At 38.8% G+C, this 25611-nt stretch overlaps 1 protein-coding gene across 5 annotated transcripts in view; it reads right to left on the bottom strand.

Annotated features, from left to right (window-relative positions):
* The window catches only part of AKT3 (AKT serine/threonine kinase 3), a 264003-nt gene that overhangs the window by 63127 nt on the left and 175265 nt on the right, over nucleotides 1-25611 (bottom strand). For 4 of the 5 annotated variants that reach the window (XM_039883227.1, XM_039883228.1, XM_039883231.1 and 1 more), the window contains 3 exons: nucleotides 24506-24637; nucleotides 2272-2337; nucleotides 881-949 (listed from right to left, as the gene is read on the bottom strand). In XM_039883227.1, the coding sequence (XP_039739161.1) occupies nucleotides 881-949; nucleotides 2272-2337; nucleotides 24506-24637 (267 nt within the window). The remainder of the gene's footprint in view (nucleotides 1-880; nucleotides 950-2271; nucleotides 2338-24505; nucleotides 24638-25611) is intronic. The other variant, XM_039883229.1, reaches the window with a different exon arrangement.

Raw genomic sequence — 25611 nt, forward strand, 5'->3', positions numbered from 1 at the left:
CAAAACACTTACAAGATAAATTATAAACTTCATAGAAAGGATGAAGTCTTAATTCATTTTGATAAACCCGCACAGCTGAGGCACTCAAAATGTGCTTACCAAATGAATAAATGAATTTTTGCAATGAACTAATTCCTACAAGTCAGATAATTCTATTGGAGAAAACATTCTATAGAGAATATTTATTTTTGAAAATAGGACTTTCAAAGTCTGTGAGATATAAGCCCCTATTTAATAAACTTATTTCAGAAAGCCCACAATGTAAAATATTTCGAGTTAACTATTCCAGTAAATTTTGATTACATTGATTTTTTTTATCAAAATAAGGAGAAGAAAGGATAAGGAATAAAGAAAAAGGAGAAATGTACTACTAAAATCATGGAGTTTCTCTTCAAAACTACAAGATCCCTTAAAATCTCTTAAATGTAGTCGAGGTTACTATACTATGCGGAAGAAGAGAAAACTCAGCCTATCGACTGTCGTTCAACTGAGTTTAAAACGAGTAAAATAATTTTTACAAGTTTCACAAAAACCTGAGGAAGAACTTTGTAAAGCATCATAAATCCTATATGTCTGATATTCAAAATTAAATAACAGGATTTCATAATTTTACTTTTGCTAAATTTTTTACAGGTGAAAAATACAGGAAAAAAGAATGTAATTATACTTTCTAATATATAAAAGTAGTTATTAAAAAATAAACCATCATTATATTTCATTTGGAATTATTCAGCTCTCATCTACTAAATATTAGAGCTATACAAATCTCTATCAAGAAGCAGAGAACTGTGATATTACAATTTATATTTTAAATAATTTTTTAAAACTAATGACGATACTACCATGCAAATGCAAGCGCCGGATTCACTCCGTGACTCACCTCTCCCCCATTAACATATTCCATCACAAAACACAAACGGTCTTTTGTCTGGAAGGAATATTTCAAGGACTTGAAATGAAAAAGAAAAAATGTGGTATTATAATCCTACATTCTTATAATGGTACCAAATAGAACACTTAGAAACAGTAAGCGTGATTGATTAAATGAACTGTTGTTATTCCTTAAGAGTCTATTTATTCCCTAAGAGTGCTTAAGTAAGAGTTTATGGGGAACATAAAACAAATTACATTTAAATCGGCAATGGGGATTGTAAGGGGAAAATTAAAATTTTAAGTGATAATAAACTTAGTAATTGTGATGTGCACTTCTCAATTTATTGTGTCATCCATTTCATACTCTATTAGTCCCCAAAGTTCTTATCCACAGGGCCTTAAACTGAGGCCTACAAATGACTCCAGCAGAAGTCTTAGGAATATAGTTATGGTAGTTATATTCGGGGACATAACATAGTTACAACACAACTTTTTGCGTGTTGGGTGTATAACATGATCCAATCCAACAGTTGGTTCATGTAATTTTATAGGTTATAAAGATATCAGAACTTTAGAGCTATCTTAATACACTGGACAAAAACATACAACAAAGTAACAACGTAAGTCTAGGCATCTAATGGTACCTCTGAAAATTCTAATTACAGTAATCCTAAATCTTTAAAAGCACCGCCTCTTGAAAGTCTAGCTGCTATTTTTTATCTTAATATACTTCAATGGAACCAGAAATATACAGAAACTTTGTAAATTATGAGTCAATTAAAAGCAATCTAGGAATAGGACTAAAAACATCAGTTTGTTTCACGATAACTAAGTTTATACTTTATTTAGTGAAGAAAACATATCATGACTTATCCTATCTTTATTCAATATTCCTGTATTTCTTAAAGTACTCTATAACTAAAAGAAGTCTCAATTTCTATAAAAAATATTCAGTAAGAATTTCTGCCTTTCATATTTGAAGACAATGCTGCCTAATCACTTATATATTTATTGGAAACCAATAAACAAAAGAAACATAAAATCCTTATTTTTACTACTGATCTTTTAAGTAGAACCTTTTTTAAGTCCATCATTTTCTCAGTAGTCTCCTTAAAATGCCACAGGTGATTTATTTGCTCTATGGATTTTTTTTTTTAAAGGCAGTGAAGTTTCAAAAAAGTAACAGGTGCATAATTGGAGGAATTACAAATGCATGCATATTGTAAATGTAATCCATGCATTCTGATACTTTCGAAGAAATCCAAACACAGTCTTTACACACAGAAAATAGCATACCTGATTAAATGTTATTTAAAATGTTATTTTTCATAGCTTAGTTTCTGTAATAAAACTCCCTTAAATTTATAATGTCATAACATCTATCCTCTAGTCACTTACTGTTAAAAAGGGATGTCTAGTGTTCTTTAATACTCTGCTTTCAGTTAGAGTGTGTGCCACTTCATCCTACAAAAGAAAAAGGCAAACCTTTAATATATGTTCTAAGCACTAATGATATAAAAATTTCATATTTCTCTAAGACCAGAAGAGGTAAAACCTCAAGACAGAAAAAGATTTTAAAACACAGTGAAATGCTCCCTTTTTTGATAAGCTTCTCCTGCACCAGAAAAAAAAAAGATCAATTTAATGACTTAAATCAGATGGCTATAAGGTAAAATTCATATAAACTCAATCATTTAATCAATGTATATCAATAATGATATAAAAATCACCAAAAAATTATCTGAGACACAGTATTTAAAGAGTAAGTCTCCTTGAAGGGAATGTCTTATCAGCTAATATTTAGGCATGGAGTTGTTCATATTTCTATGTTTGCAATACATTTTATTCAAGGGTATATAAAGAATATATATTTCAGTCAAGATTATAGAATTCGTTAAGTCTCCTACTTAAGAGAAAAAGCAGCTATGGAAAAGGGAAACAGAGAATACATATATACAATATAATTCCAAATTATACTTTTTAGAAATAGGAACAGAGTATAAAAATTCTGCCTTTCTGCTCATGGCTTTTTACCATACTTCTTTTAAGAAAAAAGTCATAAGGTACTACAGGTGACAATTTTAATATCTAGGTGTATTTCAAACCAAAACTACACTAAGAGTGTATTACCCCAATTTTGTACATAAATCTCATCTCGACCTCAAAGGTGAACTAGGATTTTCTTTAACATGGAGAAATGGAAGATGTGTCATATTTCAAAAATAACACTATCTTGAACAAGAAAAGAAGATAACTGCTGAAACACAGCATCTCTGGTCTCTGCTTCTGGCAAAATCCTAAACAAAGCCCTTGCTGGATCAATTTCTTAACACTGTCAGCGACTAAATTATAAGTAAGATGTGGAGGGCAAAATATTAGGACATTGTATTGTACTTATTATCTTTACAAAAGCATCTGACCTTAGTTAGACCTAGAATATAAATAAGAAGTAGACTGACCAAAGATTATAACATCCAAAAACCATTTCAAGAGGGTGAGACCAATTATGTCTGAACAGAAAGTCAAGTGTAATTAATGACACAGTATTTAAAACCAATGAAACAAAGCATGAGTATGAAACCACTCCGGTCTTACCCTCATACACTGCTGGTGGGACTACAAACTGGTACAGCAACTACGGAAAACAGTATGGAAGTTCCTCAAAAAATTAAACATGGATCTGTCTTTTGACCCAGCAATTGCACTTCTGGGTATTTATCCAAAGAAAACCAAAACAATAATTTGTAAAGATCTATGCACCCCTATGTTCATGTTCAATTTACAACAGCCAAGATATGGAAGCAACCTAAACGCCCATCGACAGATGACTGGATAAAGAAGTTATGGTTCACATATACAATGGAATATTACTCAGCCATTAAAAAAATGAAATCCTACCATTCACAACAACATGGATGGACCTAGAGGTTATCATGCGGAGTGAAATAAGTCAGATAAAGATAAATACCATATAATTCCACTTATATGCAGAATCTAAGGAACAAAAAGAACTAATCAAAAACAGACACGAATACAGAGGACAATCTGGTGACAGCCAGAGGGGAGGGGAGAGGGGGTTGTAAAAAGGGGTGAAGGCTTGAAGAAGTACAAGTAGTTGTACTCGTGGAAGCTGACAGATGGTCACAGGGATGGGGAGCACGGCACAGAGAATGCAGTGAGCATTAAGGTGATGGCTAGGTGGAGAGCCAGAGGAGAGGAAGAGCAATCGGGGGACCATTTCATATAAATATAATAAATATATAAATGTCTAACCAATGTACTATATATTTGAAACTAAAAATAAAATTTAAAATGTAAAAAGAAAATACAATGTTCATCCAGAAGTAAATTATAATTAAAATATTTGTGCTAGGAAAAAAAAAGAACCAGGATTAAGTGATCAAACCCCTTGTCATAACATACTATAACTATTAAATTAATTAGAATAATAGCAAATATTTTAATATACGTAAAGAAGCAGAAATGACACCATAACTTACTGATTTTTATTCTCAGGGTATGTAGTGTAATGATTAGCATGCAGTGGACACTTAATAAATGTTGACCTAAATTGTTTATCATAGAAATGAATTCTAAGATATCGAGGATGTTCGACTTCATTTATTAATTCATTCCTTCAACGAATATGCAACAAGAGATTCTGGGTACTGTTCCACACACTGGAGAGAGGGTACTGACCCAGAGAGACGAGTCTCTGCCCCAGGAAACTCTCATCATGGTCAGTCACATGGTGACCAGTGTCAATGGAGGAAAAAAAGAAAAAAAGCGAAGGTGATCCTGCATTTATAAACAGGTAATGAATACGAAATAGATAAAGATTATGCAAGTGGCTATTTTGTGATATATAGAATCAAATTCATTCACTAAAAAAAATAAAATCCTTGATGTACATTACTAAATGCTAAGAACAGTGCAGGTATACATTGGTTTTTAAAAAAGGCATTGATCCCTTCACTCGTGGAGTTCACAGGCTGGTGGAGAAGACAAACAGGTAAGTATCCAATGTTGTACATAATCACTAATTCTGATAAGCGGTATTAAGAAAAAATGAGGGGTACCTACTACTGTAAGTGGAGTAATGAAGGGAAACCAGTGCTATCGGCAGAGTTCAATTGGGTTAATGGGACGGTGTGGGAGGAGGGAGACGGGGCGGGGTGACACCTGTGACTTCTGTTTAAAAGTTTACTGAGGCTCCTCTGAGAAGGAAGCATAAATAGGAGGGATCAAGGAGAAGACTATTACAGTATTAACATTAAATTAACGTGAAAGTTAATAATAATGTCAAAAGTTATGTGACTCCAACATGAGAGGGAAGCAAAAGAAATACTGCTTCATAGAGACTTAGAAAGATTCACAAAAGAGATAACCCTTACCAGTTAAGCTTTAGGATGTGAAGTGATTTGAAGATGTAAACTAGGAAAAGCCTAAAGAAAGGTAAGTATGAAATCCATTTGGAACCAGAAAAGATATTCCCATGCTTCAGAAAATATTTCCGTGGCATATTTCTTTCTATTTTGTTAAAACAAGTCATCACATATAATAGTTATTATTCTAAATCACTTAGTAAATTCCTTGAGCAATTCGTTTTTTCTAAATTCTGTAATCTGCCTAATCACACTGAAAAAGCCAAGAAAAACATGTATATAGACAAAAGCTAAAACAATATTTCTTTGTTGTAAGAATGCAACCGGAATTAATACCATGTACACACTTTAATATATTCAAATGTATTTTCTACCATATTTTACATCTGATTAGAATTTCCTTCAATGCAAATTTAATGGCACTGTATTTCACATACTAATTAGTTTCTGCTATAAGGATAAGGTATGCATGAGCTAAAAGGTAAACACAGATGCCAGTAATTTTTAATTACAGTTAAAAGCAACATGTCAGAACAAAAAGTTAAAAATAGCATTGATAAAACAGTGGCTAAAACAATGTGATTTTTTTAAAGAATCCATTAGTCGATCATGATTATAAATGAAGAGTGCTAAAAATGCTTGGGTATAAAATAAGAATAATGATGTTTTCATGAGAAAGTTCAGAAACACATTTTCATATGTAGTCCCATGCTGCCTAACGCGGGCACACAGTCTGAGAACCGCCTCCGTGGGCGGTTTCGTCGCCCAGCGGCAGCAGAGCCACCTGCACAAAGCGAGAAGGTGCCGCCTACCACACGCGGGCCCGGGCGGCCTCGCCTGCTGCTCCCAGGCCACCAACCTGGGCGCATGTCACGGTACCGAATGGTGCAGGACACTGTGACGCAACGCTAAGACTGTGTGGATCTAAACACATCTAAACACAGAAACTGTGCAGTAAAAATACTGTATAAAAGATAAGACCTGTACACCTGTCCGGGGCACTCAGCACGAGAGCAGCCTGCGGGACCGGAAGCTGCTCCGCGCGGATCGGTGCGGGCTGAGCGGGTGTGAAGGCCGGAGGAGCCCGCGCTGCTGGAGACTCGACCAGCACTGCACGCGGGCTATGCTGAATTTATTTTTAAATTTATTTTTAAATAGGTCAATAATAAATTAGCCTTAGCTTAGCGTGACCTTTTTACTTCATAAAATTTTTGTTTTTTTGAACTTTTGACACTTATTAAAACACAACTTAAAACACTACATTATAGGGCTATACAAAATTTTCTTTATATCTTTATAAGCTTTTCTTTAAAGTTTTCAAATTTTTTCTTCACTTTTTACATCTTCCGTTAAAAACTAAGACACACGCCCGCTGGCCTAGGCCTGCACAGGGTCAGTATCAGGAATGTCACTGTCTTCTGCCTCCACACCCTCCCTGTCCCACTGGAAGGTCCTCAGGGGTAACGCCATGCACAGAGCTGTCACCTCCCATGACAACAATGCCCTCCTCTGGAGCACCTCCTGAAGGACCGGCCTGAGGCTCTTCTCCAGGAGGTGTCACTCTTTTCAGAAACATCTCCACGGTGGTGGTTCGCTTCGATTGTTTTCTTTCTTTTTTCTTTCTTTTTTTTAATCATAGATCGACTCATAAGCAGATAACGCACTATCAACAGTCCTCTCTGCTGATGAAAACCTTTCGGGGTTGGGTCCATCATGCTTTGTGAGGAGCTTGTGGAGGTCGGCAGGAGCTTCCACCAAACCCTGCACTGGGAATTTCTATTGCGGGTTCTTCTTCTCTTTCTCCTGCACCTGCCCTTCCTCCTGCCTCTTCTTCAGAGATGCATTCCTGGTCCAGACCCACAACTCCTTGCCAGTCAGCTGCTCAGGACCCACCTCTCGGTCCTCAATGTCATCCGGCCCACACCCAGGGTAAAGCTGTGTGTCATCTCGACCACAGCCTTGGGGATTTCTGCAACCTCCTCATCCTTGGCAAATCCCCTGAAGTCACGGATGAAATTCTTCGCGTGTCCTCTGCCAGGTACATTCATACACTCCTTGGTGACATTGCCCCAAGCCCAAGCAAGGTTCTCGATAGAGTCACAGATGTTGTGATCCTTCCAGAATTGCTCAGTGTCTTCTCAGTGTCCTCCTCAGCTGCGGCACCAGCCAGGGCAAAGGTCCTCTTCAGGCGGTGGGTCACAAAAGCTGCTACAAGGCCCTGATCCACCGGTTGGATCCAAGAGGTGGTGTTTGGCGGGAGAAACACCACTCCGATATTGGGAGGAAGATCACCAATAAAGGAAGATGTCCAGGAGCATCATCCGCGATAAGCAAGTTCTTGAAAGGCTACCTTACTCTCCACACAGCACTCCTGGCATAATGACGCAGAAAGGCATCTTAGAACAGGAGCTGGGTCACCAAGACCTTTATTGTCCCTGTCGTACACCGTGTCTACAGTGTCCTTACTGATATGCTTTAAGGCCCTGGAGCACTCACTGTGCCAGATCACAAAGGGTTTCAACTTGGAGCATGGCCCCTAAGCAAGACTGTTATCCTGTCCTTTAAAAAGCCTTGAAACCCAGCACCGACTTGGCCTCCTTCTGGACAAAGTGCTTTCAGGCATCCCATTCCAGAATAGGGAGGCTTCAGCCACGCTGAATATTTGCTCTGGCAGGTCATTTTCCTGCAAACCAGCTTACGCAGAGTTTCCCACAATTCTTCAGCCGCCTTCGCCTGAGCGCTCACAGACTCACCGCTCACTTCAGAGTGGGACGAGAAACGCCCCTTGAATCACCCTCACCACCCAGCGCTCGCAGCAAATGCAACGTCCCCGTCAGGACCAGCCTTTTCTTTCCACGTCACAGAGAAACGTTTTGCTCTGGCCGTGATCGTCAGGACGCTGAGTGGGATACGCTTCTGCGTGGTCTTCAGTCCAGGTCCTCACAAGCGTCTCATGTGTGACACAGGCCCTCCTCAGACGTCGTCACTCTCGCTGCTTCAGTGGAGCAGGTCCTGTGACAGCTGCCATCACGTTCTCCGTCTTCAGGATCGCAGCGGTGGCGGAACGGGGCGAGCCTGACTGGCCAGCTACACCCATCGATGACCTTCCACTTTCACGATCCTTACGCACTTTTAATCTCATTTCCAGGTGCGTCACTCGGTGTGGCCTCTTACTGGCCACATTAATGCATTTTGTACACTCAGGGGCCACAACGAACAAAACACAAGATCATGTACAAGAGAAAACGATGCACTCGAGAGACGGAAAACAGGAGATGCATGAGGCTGCTGTGGGTGTGACACAGCAAACTGTTTACAGCAAACTATTTAAAGGCAGGAAGAGTGCACTCTCAGAGATGAATAGTATAAATGCATAAACCAGCATCAGTCATTTTTTATCATGAGCAGGTGTTACGTACTGTACATGTTGTATGTGCTGTACTTTTATGCAACTGGCCGTGCAGTAGGGTTGTTTACACCAGCATCATTGCACACACGTAAGTTGCATTAGACATTATCACACAGCTACAGTATCACTATGAGATAGAAACTTGTCAGCTCCATTATAATCTTATGGAACCCCAGTATTAGGCAGCTCATGACTGTATATTCATCTGTAAATTATTAAAAACTGAATTTTTAAATATAACTGCTGTCACAAAAAGCAGCTTTAAGGAGAATGTGATTTTATTTCTTGAAGAGATAAAGCAGAATAGTTCTCATATTTATTTTTTTAATTCTCTCCAAGTTATTACTCTCTCCCTACTACACATGGTCTAAAATTTTCCCTTCACTGCCCCTGGGCTTTTTGGGGAGAAAGAGGGACGAGGTGTAGAAAATGACACAGAAGTGGAGGAAGAGAACATCTGTCCTCCATTATCGGGGACACCAAGGGTGTCATCTCCTTCAGTCCCTGCAGCAGCTCAGCAAGTAGGTTTCACAGAAGCTCAACTGCTCAAGAGCAGGTGAGAAAATCAAGGCTGATGCCACGTCGAAGTCCAATGGCGGCGGTCGCTTCCACGTCATGGCACTGCCTTCCATCTTCAAACGGCTTAGTATCTACTTAACTCGGTACTTTAATTCTGCTCACACCATTTTCTCTGTCTTGAACGCAAGACTACCATGACTATCAGAAGCTCGTTGAACTCAAGGTATGTCATGTCCAGAGCATCTCCTGCATCCAGTCAGAGCAATGACTGATCCTAGAGGAGGAGATGTGCAGGTGCGGAACGGGGAGGAAGAGTTTTCACCTCGGCACACTGACCACCAGCGATGGATCATCACTTATGTGTTCTCTGTCTTAACAAGTCATATGTTAGCAATGCATACTTTTTCCCCTATAGAAAGTCGGCACATATCTCAAGCTCTAAATTTTCGGCTCTAACGTTTCCCACTTCTGAAAGCTTGAGCCTTGGTCAAGATGCAGACTTCTAACGCTTCTCCCATCCTCCAGGTGTCACACTGTCTTCTCACTGTTCCTTGATTTCTATTTTGATTCTCTTTTTTGAAGGTTTTTTTTTTATCTTGATGAAGAAAATGAAAGCATAATTGTTCTCTGTTGTCTGTAAACACTACATCACCTTAAGTGTTATTTGACACTGCTCTTGAAGTTCCCGTTCCAAATCTGACTTGGACGGTGGGCTACGTAAACTCCTTTGACTTCGGTCATGATGCAATCCCTGTAGAGTATGCCGCTTGTCTGTACTGCCCTTCACTACCCTGCCTTCTCTCCCTCTGCCCCTTCCAATTCCCAATATTGGGATAAACCAGTCTCTACATTCTCACTTCTATACGCCACATCGAAAGGAGAAAAATAATCACATCAACATACTAGCACCTTTATAATTCCGTCTCCAATGTCAGCTAAATATTTGGAGGATTCTTTAATGAAAGTGATCCCCACTGAGATCACTCTTCCGTTCCTCACATCATTCTTTCAAAACTTTCCCAGGCCTTCAAGCACACCTGGTATGCGTGCGGAAATGGACACACGGCCCTGGGCAAGCTACTGAGTTGGGGCTGGAGCCCAAGCCTATCTGACCTGACTTCAAGTCCCGGAGCTTTTCATTAAGTTGCTTCTTTATGTAAACCTCGTTCTCTCATACCTTCAAAATGTGATCTTACTTCCAAGTAGAACAGAAGTCATTACTAATATTTGACACGTCCGATCCTTCTCTTACACTGAAAACATGGTTCCAGGCAGCATAATCTCTCCATTTTCCTTCTCTTTAGTGGTCACCTTTTCTCAGCCTTTTTGCTGGTTCCTTATCTCTGAATCCTTATCCTATGAGTGCCCCCCAGGACTCAGTCCGCAGAGCGCTTCTCTTCACTGGGGACACTCATTCCCTTGGGGACTTCATTCAGACTGTGTCTCATTCGAGACTGTACATGGTGATGGACTTTCAAATTTGGACTTCTCAAATCCACACTTCTTCCCTAAACTCCAGAAATGCCTATTTGACATGGACATTTAATAGATGACTTAAACTTGAGTGTCTAATGGAAAATATCAAATTTAACATGTCCAAAAACTAATTTCTAATCTGCCATCAAGAAGCTTACTTCTCCCACCAAAATACATACATACATACATACATACATACATACATACATAATTATTTATTTATTCCCATCACAGCGAATGGCTACACTGTCCTTCCTGTTGTTCAGGCCAAAACCTGGAAGTGATCAACTTCTTTCTTTTTCTCGTACCCTACATTCGATCTGTCAGGCAATCCTGCTGGCTCTTCATCAGACTATACCCAGGATCTGATTATGTCTTACCACCTCCACTGCTACTGCTTGCTGCAAGCCACTACCATCAATTATCTGGATCGCTGCAGGTGACCTCCAGCGAGCTCCCTGCCTCCAACCCCGTCTGTTCTCAACACTGCAGCCAAAGTGATGCCAGTAAAACGAGAACCAGATCATGTTACTATACTGCTTAAAGAAGTGCAATGGCTTCCTACTTCATTCAGAGTGAAACTCAATACCTTACATCTACAAGTACCTGAATAACCCTACACTATCCTTACTGTACACAAGCCACGCTAGACTCCCAGCCATCCTTAGATCATGCTATGTATGCTGCTTCCACAGTGTCTCTTCACCTGTGATACTCTCAGTCTAGAATATTCTTCCTCCCAAATACCTGAATAGCTTGTTTCTTCGCCTCCTTCAAACGTTCACTAAAATTTCACTTTCTCAGTGAGGCGTTCCACAGAATAAATTTTCATCCTACTTGAAACTGCAAAACCCACAAAATCACTACGATCACTTTCCTTACTTCCCTATCCTACTCTTTCTCCACAGTATGCATTAATTTCTTACATACTATGTGATTTACTCATTTGTTATGTGTATTGTTTGTTGTCTGTCTCCTGACTAGAATGTAATTTCTAGTAATGGAGGAATTTTGGTCAGTTTTATTCATTCACATAGTCCCAGTACCTAGAACAGTACCCAGCAAATAATTAGGCGTTTAATTTATCTTTATTGAAAGAATGAGTGAATGAATCAGTAAATAAAGGAAGAATGATAACTTCGGCATATGATGCTGAGGAATGACGCAAGTTTCACGAACTGCAAGAAGCGACTTCAGAACCCAAACCGATGAAAGCAGAACTCCATCCAACAGCACAACGCCAGGTGGTGAAGGTACCGCAGATCAGAGCCAGCGCCTTCATCGTCTGCTTCCTACACTAAACCACAGTCACTGGCACAAGGTCTAATGCAGAGGTTCAGGAGAATCTGGAAGAGTGGATCAAATAAGCTGGCGGATGGTCTTAACGACTTCCGGTTAGGGTCCACCTGTCGTTAGTTTAGAGTCCAAGGGGAACTCTCAGTGGTCGAGACGAGCCCTGGATTGACACTTCATGCGACATGGGCAGGAAGACTAGCCTCGGCAGGCCGGAGGGGCGCAAACCCTGCTCTCTCACAGGAGAAGCCAGTCTTCAGGACTGGCCTGTGGCCAGCTCCTGAAAAATAAGCTCGGATCTCTTGGAACATTCTGCCTGGTTAAGAGCATTTTTGTCATGTGGCCGAAACCTTGGGCCACATGACTAGTTTGACTAGACAGTTCATGCAAATGAAAGGAAGAAAGCCTTGCACCTGACATTGCTCAGGGCGCTCAGAATCTGAGCAGCTGAGCGAGATCACGCAGGTGCTGCTTGCCTACGTGACTGATCTACAATAAAAATTCTGGACACCAAGGCTCAGGTGAGCTTCCTGGGCTGACAACAGCTTGCACATGCCGTCACAATGACTGCTGGGAGAATTCAGTGTGTACCCGCAACCCCACTGGGAGGGGACACCCAGGAGCTAGCACTTAGTTTCTCCTAAACTTTGCCCCATATGTCTTTCTCTCAGCTGGTTTTAATCTTTATATATTTTCTGTCATAAACCACAGCCATGAGTGTATCAGCTTTTCTGAATCCCGTGACTCCTAACAAAATACTGAGCCGAGAGCGGTCTTAGGGACCACTGACGCAGTACACGTCAGAAGTAGGAGCAGTCAGAAATGATGTCAGCAAGATGAAGGGCTAGGAGGGCCCACCACTAGTCTGCGCCACAAACAACTATAAGCTCATGAAAATAGCTATCAGAAAGTTCTGGACTACAACAAGATCAGCAGAAAGCAACAAAGCAACAGAAACTGCCAAGTTCAAAACCAAGGATGGCTGCACGGAACAGCACAGGAAGCGTCTTACCTGCACTACCCCATCCCCCAAGTCAGAGCAGCTCGGTACCAAGAGGGATCCCCATGGAGAAACTGGACCCCATGGGGAAACAAGAGCAGGAGAACCCCGGCAAGCCCGTCACTGGCACGGATGTTTGCAGCCTGTGCTACTTCACACCACCTGCCTTCGTTAGCACTGAACTCAGCCGACGGCCACCAAAGTCCCCATCACTGCCTCTCCTTCCTGGGGATGGGGCTGCAGCTGTCGCTGCAGTGAGACTTGTCCCCAGTGGTCCCTGTTGCTGCTGTGTCCTTGCTTTCTGGGACTGGTACAGCACAAAACCTCATCATCCACGGGGCCGAGCTGCCACTGCTCTGCACCCGCCATCTGTGTCCCAGGTCGGGGCTCTGCCCCACCACAGGCAGGGGCGCATGGGCTGCTCTGCCCCGCGCCCCCGGCTCCCAGCTACAGCTCTGACCAGTCCTAACAGAGGCTGAGCTGCTGTCGCCCTGCACCTTGACCTCTCAGTCCCAAGTCAGGGCTTTGACCTGCCATCACAGGGCCATATTGCTGCTTGGCACTCTGCTCCTGGGGTCTTGACACAAGGCTTCAGTGAGCCACCTCTGGGCAGTGCTGCTGCTGTCTGGTGACTGTTCTGGGTCCTAAATCATGGCTTTGACCACCATCACCAGGCTATGCCCCTGCAAGCTTCATGCCCTAAGCCAGGGGTTGTAAAGCACAGCTTTGACCCCCCATTACCCTGTCGCTGGGGTCCCAAATCAGAGGTTTCACCCACCATAACCAGGGTTGATGCTGGGGCTGCTGTCTGCTCTACACCTAACCATAGCGTCCTAAGTCACGGCTCTGGCCGGCCATCACCAGACTGTGCTGCTGCAGCTCTATGACCCCACCCCGCCAGAGTTCTAAGTTGTGGTTCTGACTTGCTTTCACTGGGGCCAACCTGCTGCTGTTCTGTGACTGACTCTGGAGCCTAAGATATGGCTTTGACCCAACCATTACCAAGGGCAAGATGCTGCTATTATGCAACTGCCCCAAGGCCACAGTGGGGTCACACTGACCAACCATCCACAAGGTGAGTACTACTACATCCTTCCCCTGTGTCCTAAGCCACCATTGTACCCTGTGATCCCAGAAATCCTGCTGCTGCTACATCTCCTTCCACCTCTGGGGCCTAAGTCACTATGGTGATCTCCAGAGACCAAGGTCCCAGTTCCGCAGGAAATCTGCACACAGCTGCACCTCTCAGACACCAGGCCACTGCCACAGCAAGTGCACCTGTGCCCCAGATCCCAGGGCACGAGCAGCTCTGCTGACGTTCTGAGTGCCAGCATTCCAGACCTGGTGCCAAGAGGGATTCCTTTGGCTAGAACTTTCTTTCACAGGCAAAAAGAAACAGAAGAATTGCAGAATCCCAGCAGCCTTCACCTCCGAGGACCCCAACAGCCCAACCCACTAACTTCGCCCACAGAATCCTCTACAGGCTTGACCAGAGAAGACCCCCCAGTCCTCAATGATGCTGACCTCAGCTGACAGAGCTGTGTGAAGTCTACTCTGCTTTACCCTCCAAGTAATCAGAGACACTGCACTTCACCCAGCTCACGTGCTCAGCCACCTTCAGGTGAAAGTCGTTCCACAGTGAAGTCAGTCCAATGGGAAGAGCTGATTCCTCTCTCAAATGCACAGATGTCAACACAAAGACATTAGAAATGCAAAAAAGCAAGGAAACATGACACCACCAAAGGTACACAATAACAGTCCAATGACACCAAAAAATGGGTTTGAAAGTTACCTGAAAAAGAATTCAAAATTATTAAGGAAGCTCGACAAGAGTCAAAAGAATACAGACAATTCAATGAACTTAGGAAAACAATACATGAACAAAATGAGTTCAACAAAGAAAGAAATCATTAAAAAAAAAGAAAGAAAGAAAGAAAAGAAATTCTGGAGCTGAAGAATACAAGAAATGAAATAAAAAATGCAACAGAGAGCTTCAAGATCAGCCTTAACCAAGCAGAAGGAAAAATGTACAAACTTGAAGTCAAAGCTCTTTACATTATCCAGTTAGAGGAGGAAACACATGTTAGAATGAAAAAGAGTTAAGAAAGCCTATGTGAATATGAGGTATCATCAAGTGAAACAACATCCACGATATTATGGGAATCCCAGAAGGAAGAGAAGGAGAGAAGGAAAGGATAGAAATCTTATTTTTAAAAATAATGGTTGAAAACTTCCAAAATCTGGGGAGAGATATGACCATGCAGGTACATGAAGTTCAAAGATCCCCAAAAAGATTCTACAGAAAGAGATTATAATCAAGCTCTCAAAAATCTAAGACACAAAAGTAATTTTTAAAGCAGTAAGAGAAAACATATTCAACACGTACAAGGGAAACTCGATAAGGCTAACAGCATATTTCTCAGCAGAAACCTCGCAGGCCAGGACAGAGTGGGATGATCTATTCAAAGTGCTCAAAGAAAAAAAAAATGCCAACTAAGAATAGTCCTTCAAAAATGAAAGAGAAAAGCGATGGCAGAAAGAGAGGTTGATGGAGACTCAGATACGAAGCCCACCGGCACGTGCAGGCTGGGTACGGAGAGGGCTCAGCAAAGGCACAGTGGCTTCCGCCAGCACTTCGGTCTGGGGAAGGCCGCCCCTCCCCGCTCCCCGAAGGCAGACACTTCGGTTCCTCCCCAGGGTCTGGTGCCTTTCGAGCTGCCCCAGCGCTGAAGCTCAGAGTGAGCGAGTTCAACAGCGAAGCAAGATGGACACTGTTAGGGCGACACGAAGAGGAAAATAGTAACGTGTGTTTTCTCCCCTCTGGGTAGTCGGATGTCTCCGGAGAGGTGACCAGGGCAAGGAAAACAGTCTGTCCTGGTTTCTTCCTTAACAAGCTGTCTTGAACAGGGCACTGGAGAGGTGTGTGTCACTATTCCTGGTCCATGGTTTCCTTAATGCCAACCAATTATCAGAACAGACAAGGCAACTTAGGCAGCTGCATGACTGTCATACTGACCTGACCTGGTACTACAGAAAAGCAACAGTTCTCAGATATGCGTGCGTTTTGAGGGTTAAATTTGCATATTTATGCATAACCATAATACACTCTTTCCTCTGTTCCTACTCAAGATTGCAACCAGCCTCCTGCCCAGTACCTCCCCTGGGCGATCGCAGGGAGCTGCCTACCCAGGACCTCAATGGGACGACATTGTGACATCTCTGTATTATCATGTTACTATACAGGACCTCAATGGGACGACATTGTGACGTCTCTGTATTATCATGTTACTATACAATGGGAGGTCCGATGGTTTATTTCCAATCCACTTTGATGACACTGGTGATCAGTTTAACTGTGCACTTCTCACTCTCCTTGTACTTTTTGTTGTGGTTTTTAACAGAGGACTATGCTTCTTAGAATATTTTTACTTTTATTTTCTTGTTTTGAAGAACTATAACATCTACTTTTTGTTGTATTTTACTCTATATCAATGTCACTTAACAATAAAACTGAAAAAAAATGAAGGACAGATAAGATTTTTCTAAAAAAACAAATGTTGAAGAAATTCATCACATGTAGACCTGTCTTACACAAAATGCTAAAGGAAATTCTTTGAGCTGAAATAGACATTCGTTAGTAACATGAAAACATACAAAAGTATAAAATTCATTTGTAAAGGTAAAAACATAGTCAAATTCAAAGCACTCTAATACTGCAATGGTAGTGTGTAAATCATTTTACACAGCACAGGTTAAAAGATAAAGCATTAATAACTATAGCTACAATATTTTATTAATGTATACATAGCATAAAAAGATATAAATTGGGACATCAATAACATAAAATGTTGGGGTGGCAAGTAAATATGTAGAACTTTTTAATGTAATTGTAGTTATCAGTTTAAAATAGATGGTTATAACTGTCAGATGTATTATGAACATTAATGATAAGCACAAAGCAAAAAAATCGAACAGATACACAAATGAAAGAGAAGAGTCAAAATATATCACTACAAATAATCATCAATTCTGAAAGAAAAAAAGAAACTATAAAACAAATAGAAAGCAATTAAAATGGTGATAATGTCTTTAGCTATCAATAATTACTCTCAATGTAAATGGTTTAAATTCTCCAATTAAAAGACAAGAGTGACTGAATGAGTAAAAATACAAGACCCAAGTGAATGCTGCCTAAGAGAGACTCATTTAAGCTTTAAAGACACCCGAGGGCTGAAAGTGAAGGAACAGAAAAAGATACTCCATGTAATAAAAAAGCAAAAGAGAGCAGGGCTAGCTATACTTATATCAGACGAAATAGACTCTAAGTCAAAAGATGTAACAAGAAACCAAAAAAAATTATATAATGATAAAAAGATCAGTTCATCAAGAGGATGTAACAATTGTAAATATATACATACCCAATATCAGAACACTGAAATATATCAAACAATTATTAATAGGTAAGAAGGGTGATAGCAAAGGAATAATATACAGGATTTCAAAACTCCAATTTCAACAAATGGATAGATCATCCAGATAGAAAATTGATAAGGAACTAACAGACTTAAACTACACTTTAGATTAAATGGACCTAACAGTCACATATAAAACATTCCACCCAACAGCATCGCAACACACATTTTTCTCAAGAACACGAGTTCTAACGAATTTTAAAAGATTGAAATTATACCAATAATATTTTCTAACCACTACTGTATCAAACTAAAAACCAATAAAAGAATGCTGAAAATTTTACAAATATATGGAGATGAAACAAAACACTCAAAGTAATAAAATTATAAATGATAGAGGACATTGCAATTGATACAGAGATACACGAAGGATCATGAGACTACTATGCACAATTATATGCCAACAAATTAAGAAGAAATGGATAAATTCTCAGAAATATAAAACCTACCAAGATGGAATCATGAAATAACAGAAAATCTGAACAGATTAATAACAAGCATGAAGTTTGAATCAGTAATCAAAAATCTCCCCACAACAACAAAAAAGCCCAGGAACAGATGGCTTCACTGGTGAATTATATCAAACATTTAAGTAAGAATTAATACCAATCCTTCTGAAACTCTTCCAAAAAAACTGAAGAGAAAGAACACTTCCAAATTCATTTTATAAGGCCAGCATTTCCCACACTGAAGCCAGACAAGGACACCACAAAAAAAGAAAATTACAGGCCAATATCTCTGATGAACATAAATGGAAAAATTCTCAACAAAATACTAGCAAACTGAATTCAACAACACATGAAAAGGATCATACACTAAGATCAAGTGGGATTTATCCCTGCAAAGACAGTTCAACATACACAAACAAATAAGTATGACATCCCGCATTTACAGAGTGAATACAAAGTCATATCGTTTCAATAGATGCAGAAAAAGTATTTGAAAAAACTAAACTTTCTTTCATGATAAAAACCATCAACAAATTAAGTATAGTAAGAAATGTGCCTCAACACAAAAACGGTCATATATGACAAGCCTACAGTTAACATACTCATGATCAGGAACAAGACAAGGATGTCCACTGTCAGTACTTCTATTCAACAGAGTACCGGAATTTCTGGCCATAGCAATTAGGCAGAAAAAAGAATCAAAAGGCATCCAAACTGGAAAAGAAGAAGTAAAATTACCTGTCTGCAGATGGTATGACCTTATATATAGAAAATCCCAAAGTCTCCACCAAATAACTGTTATAATAAATAAATGAATTCAGTAAAGTTACAGGATACAAAATCAATATACAAAAATCAGTTGTTTCTCTATACTAACAACAAAATATCTGAAATTGAAATTAAAACAGCTATTCCACTTACAAGATCAAAAGAAATAAAATACTTAGAGATAAATTTAATCAAGGAGGTGAAAGAACTGTACACTGAAGACTCTGATAAAAGAAACTGAAAAAGAAACAAATAAAAGATATCTTGTGTTCTTGGATTGGAAGCATTAACATTGTGAAAAGTACATAACACCCAAAGCAATATACAGATTCAATGCAATTCTTATCAAAATTCCAATGGCATTTTTCATACAAAAAGAACAATCCTAATATTTATATAGAACCACAAAAGACCCCAAAAAGCCAAAGCAATCTTGGGAAAGAAGAACAAAGCTGAAGGCATCATGCCTCCTGATTTTCAACTATGCTACAAATCTACAGTAACCAAAACAGCATGATAATTACATCGAAACAGACACATAAATCAATGTAACAGAACAGACAGCCTGGAAATAAACCCATGTTATAGGGACAACTGATTTATGACCAAGGGGCCAAGAACATATAATGGGGACAGGATACTCTATTCAATAACTTGACAGCATTACGCTAACTAAAGTAAGTCAGATGGAAAAAGACAAATACTCTATGATCTTACTTATATGGAGAATCTTTAAAATAATGAAGTCATAGATACAGAGAACAGATTGGTGGTACAAAGGTGGGCTGTGCATTCAGGGAAAACTGAATAGCCACATGCAAAAGAATGAAATTGGACCACGATCTTATACCATACACAAAAATCAACTCGAAATGGATTAAAACCTTAAATTTAAGAACCTGAAACCATACAACTCCTAGAAGAAAACATAGGCTGTTTGATAAGCTCCTTGTCATCAGTCTTAGTGATGTTTTTTTTTGGATTTGACACCAAAAGCAAAGGAAACAAAAACAAAAATAAACAAGTAGGACTCCATCAAATTAAAAAGCTTCTGCACAGCAAAGGAAACCATCGACAAAATGAAAAGGCAACCTACCAAATGGGAGAAAATATGTGCAAATCATTCATCTAATAAGAGGTTCATATCCAAAATATATAGAGAACTCATACATCTCAATAGAACAAAATCAAACAATCTGACTGAAAATGGGCAGAGGACCTGAATAGACATTTTTCCAAAGAAGACATACAGATGACAAACAGGTACATGAAAAGGCTCTTAAAAATAACTAATTATCACATACTAGACTAATTGGGGAGATCATTTTGTAAATTATACAAATGTATCTCATGGTGTACATCTGAAACTAATATAAAATAATACTGACTGTCAACTGTAATTGAAAAATAAAAATAATAAAATGATAAAAAATAAAATCATTAATCATCATGGAAATGCATATCAAAACTATAATGAGCTATCACCTCCCACCTGGTAGAATGGCTATATCAAAAAGAGAAAAAATAAGTATTGGTGAAAATGTGTAGAAAAGGGAACCCTTGTATACTGTTGGTGGGAATGTAAATTGGTGCAAACACTCGGAAAACAGTATGGAGGTTCCTAAAACAATTAAAAATAAAACTACCATGTGATCCAGCAATTTCACTTCCAGGTATTTACCCAAAGGAAATGAAAAGACTGACTCAAAAAGACAGCGGCACCCCCGTGTCCACTGCAGCATTATTTACAATAGCCAAGACACAGAAACAACCTGTCCACAGATGGACGAATGGATAAAGAAAATGTGATGTATGTATCTGTGCAGTGGAATACTACGTAGCCATAAAAAGGAAATTTTTCCTTTTGCGATAACATGAATGAACTTTGACAGCATTATGCTAACTAAAATAAGTCAGGTGGAAAAAGACAAATACTGTATGATCTTACTTATATGAGGAATCTTTAAAATCATGAAATCATAGATATAGAGAACAGATTGGTGGTACAGAGGTGGGTTGTGGTTGAAATGGGGGTGATGGTGGTAGTCAAAAGGTATAAACTTCCAGTTATAAAATAAGTAAGTCCTGAGGATTTAATACATAGAATGGTGACTATTGTTAATAATACTATATTGTATATTTGAAAGTTGCTAAGAGAATCTTAAAAGTTCTCATCACAAGAAATATACAATACTATATTGTATATTTGAAAGTTACTAAGAGAATCTTAAAAGTTCTCATCACAAGAAAAAAATGTGTAACTCTGTGAGCTGAACTTTAACCAGACTATTGTAGTGATCATTTCACACCTGAAACTAATACAATGTTATATGTCAATAATATCTCGATTTTTCAGAAAAGGACTAAGGCCTAATCACCTCTTCCAAGAAATTTTCCCTAACCCACCACCAGCTACCTTGGCTGGCCCTCCTTTGTGTTCCCATCAAGCTCTTCCATGGCTCTATCATTTCACTGCAATTATCTATTTAAGTGTTGGCCATCTCCATCAGACTGTGACCTTTCTTTTAGGCTGAGGATAGAGTGTTAGTGATAAGCACAGTGCCTGGCATGTAGCAGGCATTCTATAGAAGAGAGAAGCTACTTGCCACATGCAAGCCATTGCCAAAGAGGGTATTAGTAACCTTCTCAGAAAACTCTGGCAACCAGAGTCAGTTGATTTATATATATCATAAGTGCTAAAAGAACAAAAAATGATCAGCCCAGAATCCTATATTCAACAAAACTGTCCTTCAAATGTGAAACTGAGACATTTTCATATAAAGAAAAGCTAAGGGAGTTCATTACCACTAGAGCTGCCCTGCACAAAACGCCAAGGGAGTCCCTCAGGCTGAAATGAAAGGACACTAGACAGTAACCCGAAATTGTATGAAGAAATAAAGATCTTTAGTAAATGCAAATATTGAAAGGATAATATTAAAAGCTATATTATTTTAACTCTAATTTATAATGTCGCTTCTTGTTTTCTACATAACTTAAAGAGACTAATTCATAAAAAATTTATTAGTATATGTTTGGACATATAATGCATAAAGGTGTAATTTTATGCCATCGATCACCTAAAAGGGATGGGAAATGAGCAGGAGAGAAGCAGTTTTTGTACTGACGTTAAGGTGGTATAAATTCAAATTCAAAAAATAACTTTAGGATGTAAAATGTGATCCCCAATGATAACCACTAAAAGAAAATAGCTATGGGATATACAGAAGGGAATATGCAAATAACAAGCAAGACAGATCACAGGTGGCTACAGCATTATCACACCAAAAAAGTAAACTTAAAACAAAAGGTTAGAAGAGATGAAGAAACATTATATGTTACTAAGAGGGTTGACATAGTAAAAAGAAATACAATTAAAAACATTTATGTACTTAATGACAGATCAACAAAATATATGAAGCAAAAATGGACAGAACTGAAGGGAAAAATAGTTGTACAATAATAATTGGAGACTTAAATACCCTACTCTCAATAAGGGGATTGAAAAAAAAACAGACAGAAAATATGTAAGGAAGTAGAAGTGAACACAATAAATCACCAGGTCTAACAAACACATACAGAACACTCTACCCCACAACAGAGTGAACGTTCTTCTCAAGTGCACATGAAACATTCTCCAAGATACACCATATGTTATGCCACAAACTAAGTCTAAATTGATTTAAAAAGACACATATTATACCAAGTATCTTCTCCAACCACAACAAGATGAAGTTAGAAATCAAAAACAGAAAGAAAACTGGAATATTCACAAATTTGTGGAAATTAGAGAGTTGATTGGTTTTCTGAAAAGCCTGACAAAGCTGACAAACGTTTAGTTAGTTTGACGAAGAATAAATATTTAAAGAATCAGGAAATATAAAATCACCAGAGCGGGCCACAGTAATAACTGTTGCAGACAAGATCTTTAATAGTGGGCAAAAGTTCAAGGAAAAGAATATTTGCATAGTCTCAGAGCACTTCCTCTAAGATATTTATTAATTACAAAAGGGAATACATTAACTCTACAATGGAGAAAACTGGTAGACAACTGTTTAATCAACTGATCGAGGCGGACATCAGCAAGAATAAGGCGTATGGACACCATTTACTCCTTGATGTGATGCTGAGAAGGGCACCTGAAGATTCGAACCACCCCAGGTCTTGTCGGATGCTAAAATGTCATACTGTTAATTGTTTTGCTGTGAACAGCATATTTTTCTTCAAGAAATTGATAAGTGGATTTGTTGGGAGAAGTAGCAAGCATCTACATCAATTGGAATATTCTATCAGTTGTGAAATACACCCAGTTCTGTACAGTTACTCATGAAAGTATAATTAATTAGTGAGATAAGATAAGCTCCAAGTGAGGCTTATGTACAAAAAGAAAAACAGAATGGAAATGATATTTTCTCGCGTGACACACACTAGGTGGTAATAATAATAATCATAGCAAATATTTATAACAATAATGTATTTAATTTTCCCACTATTTTAATTCAATTTTATTTAATAATATATAAGTAAATTTATTCGTTTATTTAATCCTGACAACAACCCTATGAGATGATGAGCACTGTTATCATCCTCATTTTGCAGATGAGGAAACAAAGGCATGAAAAGTTGAATGATTTGTCTGAGACCATTTAGTAAGTAGCAGGGCCTACTACACTATACTACCTCCCAGAAAATAAGAGTTCAATTATAATACATGCTAGGTACTGTGCTGAATACTTTACATATCCTAATCTTCATAATATTCCCATCCAGGAATTTTTTTTTTCACAAATGAAATTTTTACAAATGAAAAAACTAAGACTGCGTTAGGCTGTTCAACGTGGAGCAGGATATTTAGCATGTCTGGCCTTGTCCAGTAACCGTCAGTAGTTTCTCCTCCCCTGGGTCACTGTGACAAGCAATATGCTCCCCCGCACACATTTTCAAATGTCCCCGCGGGAGCAGTACCCCGTAAAAAACTAGCTGTTAAAGGTCATGAGGCGATAAGATGCAAAGCTGGGGTACGAAGCCAGGCCTGTGTGAGTCCAGGTCGATGTTATTTCCAACAGCAGACACTGACGGGGCGGAGCTGAGATGGGGCCAAACGTACAAAGACAGGGGAGCACAGCTTCCTAAAGTGTGTGGAGCAACACACCCCAGATGCGGAAACTATTCCTGCAAACGACTGAAAGTTAATCTCTAAAGTATAACAACAGTATTACATGACGCTTGTCGAATTAAGCAAGATGAAAAGCATGGACCAATTTAGAAAATACATCGGATGTGTCAGTTGAGGGAACTGGGATTCAACTCTGAGACAAATAAACACGTTATTTCTTTGTATAGGTCTAAGCCGAACAAAGCTATGGAGGAGGAGTGAAGGCCTGAAAAATTTCGAAGACTATCGTCTCTTTTAGTTTCATTATTCTAGTATTTTCAAATCTATTAAGGACGCTTTTCCATTCAACATTATATAAGCTATATCATCTATGGGTACAAGTCATCTATGTTATTCTAATTACTCTTTTATTTAATAAGAAATTCAGAATGTTAAGGGAAAATATTGAAAAGCAACATTAGTATAATTGGTGATATAGGTCACAAATATATAGTAAAAACAAACACACATGGAATAATTATTTCGATCTTCTCAAGGGAATAAAATATCTTCAGTATATAACATTCAGATATTATAAACTTTTAAACATTTTAATATTATAAATTTTCACATACAGATACTATTACAGCAGTAGTCTTCAATCAACATTTTGGTTATTTAATTCAATCAACATTTTGGTTATTTAATGGAATTTCTACATGCATGAGCACACACACGTGTGCACAGCATAAACAAAAATTTCAGTTACCTTTGCAATAATAACTTCTTTCTTCAGAATCTTCATTGCATAATATTTCCCACTTGCCTTCTCTCGAACCAAAATAACTTTCCCAAAAGTGCCTTTACCTAGTAGTTTCAAATAGTCAAAATCATTCATAGTCTGAAAAATACAAATGAAAAAATATAATATGAAATATGTGATGCAATTTATTTATAAATATATATGTATATATTTACAATATCCACTCAAGAGCAAATGTCACCAATTTCAGCACTACGTAAATAAGAATCAGACAGGCGCTGCTGTTCCTTCAGCAATCACGGATGATTCATAAGCGGTTCTCAGACAGTGAAGACAATTTTGAACCCGGAATTCCTCGGTTACTCAAATTATCAGTCAAGTATAAGGGCAAAGGGAAAATAAAATAATTTTCATTCACTTCCAAGGACTCAAGTTGTTTAGGATTTAGTAGTGCCACTACCTCCAGACAGTGTAATATTAAAAAATGTCCCGATGACATTTCCAAACGCATACAAAGGAGCAGTACTTTTGAAGGGAGGTATCTGAGAATGTACTCCAGTAAAATGAGGATGGAATCCAATAAAGAAAAAGGTATGTGTATAAGAAATGTTGAAAACAATCCTGGAGCCCAATGAAAAGAAATTTAAGACAGAGAGCAGTACAACTTTCAAGAAAGCAATTAACACAAATCAGAACAGGAAGTCGGGGAGCCCTAAGAATGTCTTTAATTGATCTATCTGTCTTCAGTTTCATTTCTCATTCCCATTTCTAAATCAAGTGATTCCCAAGATTTTGCCAAGCTGGCCTGCAGTACTTGCTCTCTCTAGGACCTTCTAAGCATGCTTTTCCTGCTCTATTTTATCTATCGACATTCTTCTAGAAACTTCTGAAATTTTGATATTGCCTATCCATTAATGCCTTTCCCCCATTCAGTTGTTCATTTTTGTGGACTTGTCCCTTTTTAAAATTCCTTTACTATCATTTTAATAGGCTTTTAGATGGAAGGGGAGGTAACTAGGTAAGCTCAGTTTATCATCTTAAATTTAAATTCAGTTTAGATGGGTTTATGAATTACAAGTTAAAGATCTGGGTTTTATCTTATACACAATTAG

Source organism: Pteropus medius, unplaced genomic scaffold (assembly GCF_902729225.1).
Source record: "Pteropus medius unplaced genomic scaffold, Ma_sr-lr_union100, whole genome shotgun sequence".
Taxonomy (NCBI): domain Eukaryota; kingdom Metazoa; phylum Chordata; class Mammalia; order Chiroptera; family Pteropodidae; genus Pteropus; species Pteropus medius.